At 43.2% G+C, this 12503-nt stretch overlaps 1 protein-coding gene across 2 annotated transcripts in view; it reads right to left on the bottom strand.

Moving 5' to 3' along the window:
• The window catches only part of ATP8A2 (ATPase phospholipid transporting 8A2), an 899065-nt gene that overhangs the window by 668339 nt on the left and 218223 nt on the right, over positions 1–12503 (bottom strand). For both annotated transcript variants that reach the window (XM_040340493.1, XM_040340494.1), the window contains 3 exons: positions 11450–11577; positions 11160–11271; positions 7171–7336 (listed from right to left, as the gene is read on the bottom strand). In XM_040340493.1, the coding sequence (XP_040196427.1) occupies positions 7171–7336; positions 11160–11271; positions 11450–11577 (406 nt within the window). The remainder of the gene's footprint in view (positions 1–7170; positions 7337–11159; positions 11272–11449; positions 11578–12503) is intronic.

Genomic DNA, 12503 nt, shown 5'->3' with positions numbered 1-12503 from the left:
AATTGGCATCTTTTTTTCCCCCCACAAATAGAGCTTTCTTTTGGTGGTATTTGATCACCTCTGTGTTTTTTATTTTTTGCACTATAAACAAAAATAGGCGACAATTTTGAAAAAAAAATCAATATTTTTTACTTTTTGCTATAATAAATATCCCCCAAAAATATATTAAAAAAAAAACTATTTTTTTTCCTCAGTTTAGGCAGATACGTATTTTTCTACCTATTTTTGGTTAAAAAAAACGCAATAAGCATTTATCGGTTCGTTTGCGTAAAATTTATAGTGTTTACAAAATAGGGCATAGTTTTATTGCATTTTTATTAATTTTTTTTTCTACTACTAATGGCGGCGATCAGCAATTTTTTTCATGACTGCGACATTATGGCGGACACTTCGGACAATTTTGACACATTTTTGTGACCATTGTCATTTTCACAGCAAAAAATGCATTTAAAATGCATTGTTTACTGTGAAAATGACAATTGCAGTTTGGTAGTTTACCACTAGGGGGCGCTGAAAGGGGTTATGTGTGACCTCATATGTTTTTCTAACTGTAGGGGGGTGTGGCTGTAGGTGTGACGTCATTGATTGTGATTCCCTATATAAGGCAACACACAATCAATGCGGGCGCCACGGTGAAGAACGGGGAAGCTGTGTTTACACACAGCTCTCCCCGTTCTTCAGCTCCGGGGACCGATCGCGGGACTCCAGCGGCGATCGGGTCCGCGAGTCCCGGAGCTTCGGACTGGGTCGCGGGCACGCGCCCACGGCTGGGCACTAACAGAGGACGTATCTGTACGTGCATGTGCCCAGCCGTGCCATTCTGCCGACGTAAATGTGCAGGAGGTGGTCCTTAAGCGGTTAAACTACTGTACATCACTGTTGAGTGGATGTTTGCTGAATGTCATATTCACTGTTTTACAAATATTCCCCAGTAGACAAAGAGTGTCTGGATTCATGTGCAGGGTGAATATACTTCCTGTTAATTGTCCTTATGTAGCGGAGGGCTTAGGACAGTCACACAATTTGTCATGGTGTTAGTTGTTACAAAAGAAAGTCTTATATAGTGCAAGGAAAGTGTTAACTGGTCGTGTTTAGGAAATTTAAGAGCTTACCAACTTTTAAAGCCATATCTGTTTTCCATTCATCAAAATTATCCTTAACCTCCCTGGCGGTATGATTATGTCTGGAATTTTGTACCAAAAGCGGTACAATTATTTTGCATGGAAATTTGGCGTTTTACATTGTAGGCCTGTAATTCTTAGGAATAACTCACTTAAATCTGTCCAAACCAGAGACTAGTAGACATCCCGGGTATGATAAAGTTTGAAAAACAAAATCATAAATTATAATATAATAAATAACTATAAATAATTATAACAAATAATAATGTAATTATAATAAAAATTATTCAATAATGTAATCAAATCAAAATCACTGAAATTTGCTCAGTTGCAGAATTGTCGCTGTCATTATTTTTATTGTTTAATGACAAATTTCCCCACAAATCGCTATCGCTCAATTCTGCAAGTGATTCTAATTTATTATCGCTGTTTTCTAGCTGGTCTAAAACCACTTTTGACATAAAGGGACACTTTTGGTTGCTATGGACAATCTCTGTTTCCAGGCAGAAAGAACAGTTTTTATTATATAAAAGTACATGTAGGACACTGGGCAGACCACTAGGGACAAGGGGGGTGTGTATTTTTGTCATACAATATTGTAATCTATAGGATTACAATATACTGTATGTGTATTGTGTTTTTCACTTTTTGAATTTGGCGCCCAACTCCGTCCCCGTGCGTCGTAACGTCACAGGGAACGGAGCTCGGCGGCACTGTGAATCGAGCGAGGAGACACCACGGATGAGCCCGCGCACACAGCAGGGAGGCATCGCAGGAACCAGGGACAAGGTAAGTAACTTCCCCCTGTATCCTGCAATGCAATCCCGAGTCTGGCTCGGGGATACCGCTTTTGGTATAAAAAATTCACCCCGAGCCAGACTCGGGATTACCGCTAAGGAGGTTAAAGGGCAAAGGTTTTGCTTTTTCGTTTTGGATATGATACTTGCTGACCAGACCTTTTTGTTTACAAGTTTAAATTTGTATTTGTTGCTAAAAAAAAAAAAAAACATTATATTTTTATTTTTTTAGCAGAGACATTAGGGAATAAAATGGCAGTTGTTGCAATAATTTAGGCCACACTGTATTTGTGCAGTGGTCTGTCAAAAAAAAATTTTGGGGAAAGAAAATATACTTTAATGAATTAAAAAATAATAATAATAATGTGAAACATGATGTTACGCCAAGTAAATAGATACCTAACATGTCATGCTTTAAAATTGTGCATGCTCGTGAAATGGCGTTAAAATACAGTACTTAAAAATCTCCACTTTAAAAATGATTACAGGTTACATTCACACCTGAACGCAGCGTATTGTGCCGCGATTTGCTGTGACAAATTGTGGCGTTTTGTCCCGCGATTTGCCGCAAAAAAAGGCATAGTTTTTTAGCCTAAAATACGCCGGAGGGGTGATTAAACATTGTCGGCTATGCCGAACGCCGAAGCCGCCTGAAAAAAAGGGTCCGGGACTTGTTTTGAGCTTCAGGCGTACGGCGTTTCGGCGTTCGGCGTGGAGATGTGAACCATCTCCATAGCCGACAATGTTAAATCACCCCTCCAGCGTATTTCAGGCTGCAATGGCGTCGGGCGTAAAAACGCCTAGGTGTGAATGGAGCATTAGAGTTACAGAGGAGGTATAGTGCATTTGCTCTTACTCTAATGATTGCAGAGATACCTCACAATGTAGGTTAGACCTCTAGCGCTGGACTACTCCAAAATGGCACCAAGAGATAAACAGGAAGTAACATAGCCACAAACCAGAAGTAGAAGCTGGAACGCAAGAGGGTTCATGGCGCTATGCTCTGCCCCACAAGATATCCTATTTTGAAGCCTATTGGAGTCTATGGCTCTAGTCAGGTGCTTAAAAAAACACAGCTGTAATTCAAGCGCCCGGCGGCCTGAATAGGGGGTGGCCGCGGTGGCATGAATCTATCCATTATTTATATAGGGGGTGGTGAGGATAGAGGGGGCTGCCTAATGGATGGGCCGCCACTGGTTCCAGGCTTTGATCTAATGCCATGTGCGATCCCTGCAAGGCGGTCTATGCCACAATAGACAAATGAACTTAGGATAGATGCAGTACATTGAGCAGTGCTGGGACTCCATATGGGTAAGCCTAAGTTGCCTATTTTATAATGCTGATTCTAAGAGTATGTGCATATAACAAATGCTCCATTCAAGAGAATTGCTCTATACAAAAGTAGGAACCCCTCCCCCTCTTTTTAATATGAGAGGAATCTTTGTCTCTCTTGTGTTGTGGGGGGTCAGCAATTAGATTGAACATATTTCATTAATTAAATTATTTGATTTACAGCAGCGGGAGCCAATGGTGCCACGCTGCTGTCTCAGCCAATGAGGAGGGGAGTCCTGAACAGCCGAGTCTCTTGCATGCAACATCGCTGGATCTAGATGGACCTCAGGTAGGTATTAGGGAGGCTGAGAGGCTGCTGCACACAAAAAGCTTTTTATCCTAATGCATAGAATGCATTAAAATGAAAAAAAAAACTTTTGCCTTAACAATAACTTTAAGCCAGAGAGACGGACGTAACGTCAGACATCGCTCCGTCCCTCCAAGGGCATAGAGCCGAGTGGGGACTGTCTTGCCCTTACTTAACTTCCTGCCTAGCCATCAGCAGCATCGGTTTCCGGGCTTACCGACGCCTCTGGTAAGCTCATAAATGTCTTGAAAGTGGCGGGAGGGGGGCGGCACCCCTCACGCTGGGACCACTTTTATCTTGTAGAGAATTGGACACAGTACAAAATGATACCGGGGTTATGGCAGCTAGCTGTATTTAATGTCAAAGTCATTATATAAATGTACTGTGGGCAGTTGGCAAGTGGTTAAACCCAAAATCAAAAACTTTAATGTAGGGATCTACAGCCCTACTGTCTGTACGTGGCTCTGCTGCCTAATGTTCACATAGATTATTTATGCATGTCAATTCCTGCCTCTGGGTGTCTGGGTCAGAAACCCCAGAAAGAGTAAGTGGAGAGGGGGAGAGAGAGAGAGAGACAGGGAAGTGAGCCACATGACCTTATACACCATGGGGCTTCAACTGCTGCTGTATTTTCACCCAGAACATCAGAGCAGAAGAGGACACAAGTATACCTATGTTCTAATAGTTTAACTGCAGTTGCCCATAGCTACTTGAGTGTGCATTTAAATTCTTGTGACAAACTTATCTCTGCCCTATCGTTATTAGCTCCAGATAGCTAGGTTTGTGTTAGTATATGTGTGTAGTGGTCACCTTCAAGTTAATTAGTAGATTAATCTGTTAATTGCAAAATAGTTTCTATGTAGCTTATGTTAGTCTAGTTATCCCTGTCTCTTATGGTCTGGGATTCTATAGGTAGTTTAAGGCCCAATAACCAGCATACACTAGAGCCAGGTTGGGCATCAAACATCCACTTCTGGTAGTTAGAGATCCAGTTGCAAGACAGATTAGATGCTGCTAGGGACTAATGGCCCGTACACACAATCCGAATATCGTACGACGGATCGTACGACTTGTTTCGCTTAGTCGCAAGTAAAATGAAATAGGTTATTAAAGTCACGAAAATTCTCGTACGACCGAAAAAAATAATCGGAAGTGATGTCATGTGTTGTAATGTATTTGTATTGTATTGTCGGACGACAACTTTACTGACTAAACGAAAATCGTACGATCTTACATCGTACGAGGAAAATTTTCGTGCATGTCCGATCGAATAATAATCGGATGAACGGACGTGATCGGCTCTCGAAAGTAGTGTACACACGATCCAAAAATCGCACGATTCTTCATCGGACGATCGTTTTCGTCCGATATTTGGATCGTGTGTACGGGCCATAAGTGCACAGTAGATAGGCTGACTCTGAGTTCTGGTGCAATGCCACATTTCCCGTTGGTGAAAAGCTGCATTCCAGGCTGGTTGGACAATGTCTGGAGGGTCTCCACTTCACTGCAGATCTTATCTTCAGGTCTCCAACACCAAGGCAAAATGCTGCATCGTGATCATCCTCAGGGGCCCCTGCAACTGAAGGTCCTGTCCTTCACTGCCAACTTCATTATCAAAGACACTCTTCCACTTATTGAAGGTCACCAAAAGAGGGCTACAGTAATATATTGCAGCTTACCAGTCATTAGATGTGGTGGCTGCATTTGCGTTTGTTTTATTTTTTATTTTTATCTTACTTCTTTCACCTGGTGATCTGGTCAGTAACACACTTTTTGTATTAGAGAACCCCCCACTCTGGATGAAGGAGCACAGAGACACGTCTCTACAGCAGCATTGTCAGTCTGGGGAATGGGAGAAGCCGTACTGTACTGCCTTATCAGTGGTCCCATGTGTGTATCTTGGTTAAAAACATTCATGAATACACCCCCCAGCTCTAGTGATTTCTGAAAGATACAATTTGCCCATCATGAAGATGGTTATATTCAACAATCTTATTGTTATGTAGCGCCTGTGTACCTTCAGTGCAGGTGCTATGTCAAATTTAGAGGGGGATGAGAGAGTTATGTTGCTCTCATCCGGCTAATTTATGTAAATTGGGCCTCTACTCTAGCTGGGCTTTTCTGCAAGTTCATTCTGTGTTCCAGAGATACCTTTCCTCTCTGGGCGACAGGTGGCAGCAGTGGAGTTCAGTCTGAAGCGCCTCTTGCCAGCAGCCAATTAGAGGAGTTTCTCCCTCGCGGGGCATGCTGGGGGAGGGTACTTATAGAGGGGACGCCATCTTAGTGGTGTCTGTTCCTGGTTCCGGGTGCGGCACCCACCTTCAGGGTGTGCACACATCACGGGCCCTGGCGATATGGCCTACCAGGCCAGGGCGCACGTGCTACGCGGAGTTCTCGGTTCTGGGCCCTCTAGGCCCGGAGCAACTGAAGCTGTGAAGGGGCCCCAGTGATCGACTGGGTCCCCAAGATTCTAAAGAAGATCCCAAGCAAGTTGTGCTGTTCGATGGGGAGTCAGCCTGAGGTGAGCCCGGAGGCATGCGATCCAACAGGGCCTAGACAATCCATCGGGGATCAAGGTGACCGGACATTGACAGTTTGTTTGTATGGCAACCTGTCAGTCGGTGACCATTTGAGAGACTACCTGAGGGAGATTCAGGCAAATTACAGTACTGAGGATTCGCTGTATTACCTACATTACAGAGAAAAGGGCATGTGGCAGAGGTTCCACTTCTATCCTCATTTCAGCCAAGTCTGTGGCAGAGACTTCTTCCTTCTCAAGGTTCCGAGTGATGCCCTGGCTGCCAGGTCGGTGTGAGAGGCCTGTCCAGGTATACTATACCCCCTCGGCTGAGGGGCGACAAGCGAGAGTGCTATTTGAAGCAGGACTGCTTCGGTTCTATCTAGGCCTGCATCTGCAATTTCTCTTCTTCACCAACCTATCTCTATCTACCTCAAGTTAATTGTTTGCCGTGTTGGGCAAGAATAAAAGCACAGAAAAAGACACTCTGCTGTTTGGACATTCCGTCATTTGCTTTCATCATCATCATCCCTAGACACATCACAGAGGTAACATAACATGCCGACCCAATCTAACCAGCGGCTCCTGAGGGGGTAGCGCTACAGTTACATTTATGGCCAACATTAGTACTATCATTTCATTATCAATACTCTACATTCTGCTATTGTCTTTGGAATGTTTTATGTGACTAAAGGGTTGTAAAATGAGTTTTGTGATAATCTAAAGCCTTGATACTTGGCTTGTAGAATTTAAAATCAATACCAAGTTAAGAAAAAACAGATACATCATGTGAACTATCACAGTTAACACATGCTAGTAGGCTTCCAGGATGCTTGAAGCGATAGTGTCACAATGATTCAAATTAGACAATAACATAGAATGCTAACAAAGGTGGAACAATGCTGCCTGTTTCATTTATGCATACACAATAGGCTTTGTATGCCCATTGCCTGAGCTGTAGAGATAGTGTGCAAAATGTACAGATCTCTTGCTCTGACTGTACGGGGCTAGGGGGCTCTCATTTATTGACCACCAAAAATGCAACACTTGCCTGTGCTATACAAGCAGCACATGATACACAACACATGGACTCACCACTGCTGCCCAGATACCAGTTGGTTTCTCCATACTTCCTGTTCCATAACAAGGCCCCGACAGAGCTGACCAGCGCCATGACCAGGAGGATGCAGAACAAAACCAAGATCTGTATGTTGGTCACTTTCTCTACATTGGATCTTTTCAAAGGTGCTTTGGTTGAATTCTGATTTAAGAGAGAGAGAGAAAAAAAAGATTTACCTTAAGAAGCCCATTTACAGTGTGGTAACACATGAATTAATGCACACCTAAGGCCGCGTACACACGGGCAAACATGTACGATGAAACCGGTCCGCCGGACCGTTTTCACCGTACATGTCTGCCCGGGGATTTCTGTACGATGGATGTACTAACCATCGTACAGAAATCCGTGCGTAAACAATACGCAGGGCGTGTCCGCGGCGTCGCCGCGACGATGACGTGGCGACGTGGGCGGCCCTGCCAGTTAAATGCTTCCACGCATGCGTCAAAGTCATTCGACGCATGCGAGGGATGGCGGGCGCTCGGACATGTACGGTAGGTCTGTACAGATGACCGAACATGTCCGAGCGGGCAGGATTCCAGCGGACTGTTTTAAAACAAGTCCAGAAATATTTGCCCGCTGGGAAAAGGCCCGGCGGGCAAATGTTTGCTGGAATCCTGCACGCTCGTGCCTACACACGACCAAACATGTCTGCTGAAACTGGTCCGCGGACCAGTTTCAGCAGACATGTTCGGTCGTCTGTACGGCCCATTAGTGAAATCATGCACATTAATGTGTGTTACATATGGTAGTGCATTGCAGTGCCATTTTTTTTAATGACAACTCAAAGCTCCTCCGACATACATGCACTGCATAGACGTGCACTGTGCTGCATTATAAAACATGCCGCACATCCATTTTTGTATCTGTTTAGGTTATTTGGCAGCCCATTCATTTAAATATGCTGCTTAAACACAACACAAGTTCACAGGAGAAATTAACCACTTGCCATCCGCCCCCTGGCCAGCTTTCCAGTGCAGGATCATGTACAGTGGATATAAAAAGTCTACACACCCCTATTAAAATGTCAGGTTGTGGTTGCATAAGTGTGCACACCCTCTTATAACTGGGGATCTAGCTGTGTTCAGAATTAAGCAATTACATTCAAACTCAATAGGAGTCAGTGCACACCTACCAGTGTAAACCTAAAGACTTCAGAGTAGTGTATATAGCACATAAATATTGCTGATTAGTTATGAAAAATCAGTCCAAGTGGTATATAGAAAACAATCCTAATAAGAGTCTTTAAAGGGTCAAGTAGGTAAAAAAGTCTCTGGTGTTTAACTGCTACTGGTGGCAAGGCAGCTTCAGGCTGAGGCTGGAGACCCGGAGACTGTAGAAACAAAAGGGCAGGGAAAAGAGAGAGAAGCACCAAGCCACTTACATGGTGCTAAATAGGTAAAGGCATGTCAGGTGTAGCAATGGAAGAAGCGGAGGAAGCCTTGGATGACAGCAGCGAGCGTCGTGTGTCAGCGGAAGCTGGAGTCTCGAGGAGACTCGGGAAAACACCAGCGGGGTCTCTCGGCATGGAGATGTTCCAGAGCTGTCGAACCTTGGTACTGCCTACCACTATGCTGGCCAATCAGAACATGGTTTGGAGGCAAGGCCACACCTCCTTCATCAACAAAAACACAACTGAAATCTTCCAAAAACCTTTGGGAAAATGTGTTATGGTCTGATGAAACCAAGGTCAAACTTTTTGGCCATAATTCCAAAAGATGTGTTTGGCGCAAAAACAACACTGCACATGACCAAAAGAACACCATACCCACTGTGAAGCATGGTGGTGGCATCATCATGCTTTGGGACTGTTTTTCTTCAGTTGGAACAGGGGCCTTAGTCAAGGTAGAGAGATTTATGAACAGTTCCAAATACCAGTCAATATTGGCACAAAACCTTCAGGCTTCTGCATGAGGAACTTCATATTTCAGCATGATAACGACCCAAAGCATACATCCAAATCAAGAAAGGAATGGCTTCACCAGAAGAAGATTAAAATATTTCAGTATGTTGTTCAACTGAGTTGTACAGTTTATAGGTCACATTAAGGTGGTAAAGGTTCTGAAATTATTTATCTTTGTCTCATTTTTTTACATCACAGAAACCTGACATTTTAACAGGTATGTAGACTTTTTATATCCACTGTATATACATGTGATTCTGTACTTCCACCTGCAGGGGGCATGCACACGCCACAGGTGGACCACTTCTGCTGTGAATAATCTACGAGTGCTAGGCAGTGGATAGACTACACTGTACCTGCCAATCGTTGGTAAATCCTACAGAACTGAGATCTGCCTATGTAAACAAGGCAGATCTTAATTCGGACAGGGGGGAAGGGATGGATTTTGTGTTCCTACAAAGCAGGGAATACAATTAATCTCTTCCCCTAGTAAAAGTGCCTCACACAGTACACAAAAACATTGGCTGGACAAACCCTCTGATTGCCCTACATGTTTAACCCTTTCCCAGCAGGTATCAGTAGTACAGTAACAGTGCATACTTTTAGCACTGATCCCTGTATTATGGTCACTGGTTCCCACAAAGTGGCAGTTAGTGTCAGATTGTCTGCCACAAAATCATAGTCCTGCTATAAGTTGCTAATTGCCGCCATTACTGTTATTTAAAAAAAAAAAAACATAAATATTTAACATAGTTTGTAGATGTTATAATGTTCACGTAAACCAATTAATATACACTTATTGAGATTTTTAACAAAAACATGTAGCAGAATACATATTGGTCTAAATTTATGAAGAAATTTGATTTTTACAATTTTTTATTGGATATGTTTTATATCAGAAAGTAAAAATATTGGGGTAGATTCAAGTCGGGAGCGCGTATTTTTTTGTGCGGCCGTAACGTATCCTATTTACGCTACGCCTTCGCAACTTTGACAGCAGGCAAGTGCAGGATTCACAAAGCAAAGTTGCAGCAGCGTAGCGTAAATAGGCCAGCGTAAGCCCGCCTAATTCAAATCTGGAAGATGTGGGCGTGTTTTATGTTAATTTATTGTGACCCCACGTAAATGACGCTTTTTCCGAACGGCGCATGCGCCGTCCGTGAAAGTATCCCAGTGCGCATGCTCCAAATTAACCTGCAAAAAGCCAATGCTTTCGACGTGAACGTAAATTACGCACAGCCCTATTCGTGAACGACTTACGCAAACGACGTAATCGACGGAAAATTCGACGCTGGCCCGACGTCCATACTTAACATTGGCTGCGCCTCATATAGCAGGGGTAACTTTACGCCGGAAAAAGCCTTACGTAAACGGCGTATCTGTACTGCGACGGCCGGGCGTACGTTCGTGAATAGGCGTATCTAGCTGATTTACATATTCTAGGCGTAAATATGCAGTTAAGATACGACGGCGTAGGAGACTTACGCTGGTCGTATCTTAGACAAATTCTGGCGTATCTGATTCTTTGAATCAGGTGCCAAGATACGACGCCTCACACTCAGAGATACGACGGCGTATCTGGAGATACGCCGTCGTATCTCCTACCTGAATCTGGCCCATTGTATTTTATTTTCAAAATTGTCAGACTTTTTTTGTTTAAATCGCAAATAATAAAATTACCAGTGGTAATCAAATGCCTCCAAAAGAAAACTCTATTTGTGAGAAAAAAAGGACACACATTTTATTTGGGTACAGTGTTGCATGACCATGAAACTGTCAGTAAAAATAATGCAGTGCCATATGGCAAAAAATGGAGGGGGGTAAATCTTCCAGAGGTCAAGTGGTTAACACAACATACCAGAATGGCAATGCATGAGTGGACCTTGAAAAAAATCATGAGAAAAAACATATAATAGAAGAGATATCTGTGTGCTGTAATGACATAGCGGACAGTGGAAGGAACCACAGCGTACACTTGCAACCAATAATCTGATACTTATGGACATTTTATACATATTTATTTAAATTTTTGCTGAAAAATTCAAGAATAATCAGTGGCGTTACCTGCATGAGCTTGCTGTCATGTCCTGTGTACACAACAATCCCCACAACCCACTGAGTGTTCCTGATCTGGGCCCCTCTTAACAAGATCTGTTCAGGTCCAACAGCAACTGGGCTAAAACAAGAAAGACCATTAGTAGTGATCAGAATGCGTTCCCAGCAATAAAAATAACAATATTGATCGCCTACTACTGTGATGCTGCTTCTGATTGCGCTCACTCTGAAAAAAGTGACAGGATAACAACTCTGCCTAGTCAGCTCTATAATTTGTACTCACAAAATCCTCAACTGACCTGCTGCTTTCAAGTCGTAGGTTTCCAGTAAAGTCATACAGATGGCGATTTGGCCCCTCGCACTCAATCCTTCCCGTGATCTTCACCAGGTCATCGAGGGACTGTAGAGCCGCTGTGGCTGGTAAACCCTAAGAACAAATGAACAAAATATACAACATACCGTATTTATCGGCGTATAAGACGCACAGGCGTATGACACGCACCCTACCTTTAAGAGGGAAGTTTCAGGAAAAAAAAATTCCACAACCCCCTGCGTATAACACGCAGGTACCGTTTACCCTCTATTTTCAGGGTAAAAAAGTGAGTGTTATATGCCAATAAATACAGTAATTAAAGAAGTCACTACACTAAGCACTTTTTATGGCTTATTCAGTAGCAAAGTACAAGTACTGAAATGTAACCAGTCAGTAATTATATTTCAGGAAAATTATTGATTGCTATGGGTTTTTGTACGCGGCTACATGAAATATTTAAAGGATAAATCTTTCTTTGCAGATGTTTTATGTGATCTAGTCCAGTGGTCTCCAAGCTGCTGCCCGTAGGCTATATATGGCCCTTTGCCTGCCTTTATCCGGCCCTCAGGGCACTATTCCTCCCACTGATACAAAGCACTATTCCTCCCACTGTCACCAACAATGGGGCCCTATACCTTCCACTGACACCATAGATGGGGCACTATTTCTCCCACTAACACCAATGATGGGGCACTAATTCTCAAACTACTACCAATTATAGGGCACTATTCATCCCACTAATACCAATGATGAGGCACTATTCGTCCAACTAATATCAAAGATGGGGCACTATTCCTCCTACTAATACCAATGTTCGGGGCACTAATCATCCAACTAATACCAATGATAGGGTACTAATCCTCCCACTAATACCAATGATAGGGCACTGTTTCTCCCACTAATACCAACGATGGGGCATTATTCAGCCCACTGATACAAATAATGGGATGCTATTCCTCCCACTAACACCAAGAATGGAGATTATTCTTTCCACTAATATCAATCAATCTGCCCACAGGCATTATGAAATTATTTTACCC

Source organism: Rana temporaria, chromosome 2 (assembly GCF_905171775.1).
Source record: "Rana temporaria chromosome 2, aRanTem1.1, whole genome shotgun sequence".
NCBI classification, from domain to species: Eukaryota; Metazoa; Chordata; class Amphibia; order Anura; family Ranidae; genus Rana; species Rana temporaria.
The sequence above is the reverse complement of the archived record's forward strand: the minus strand, read 5'-3'. Positions and strand labels throughout refer to the sequence as shown.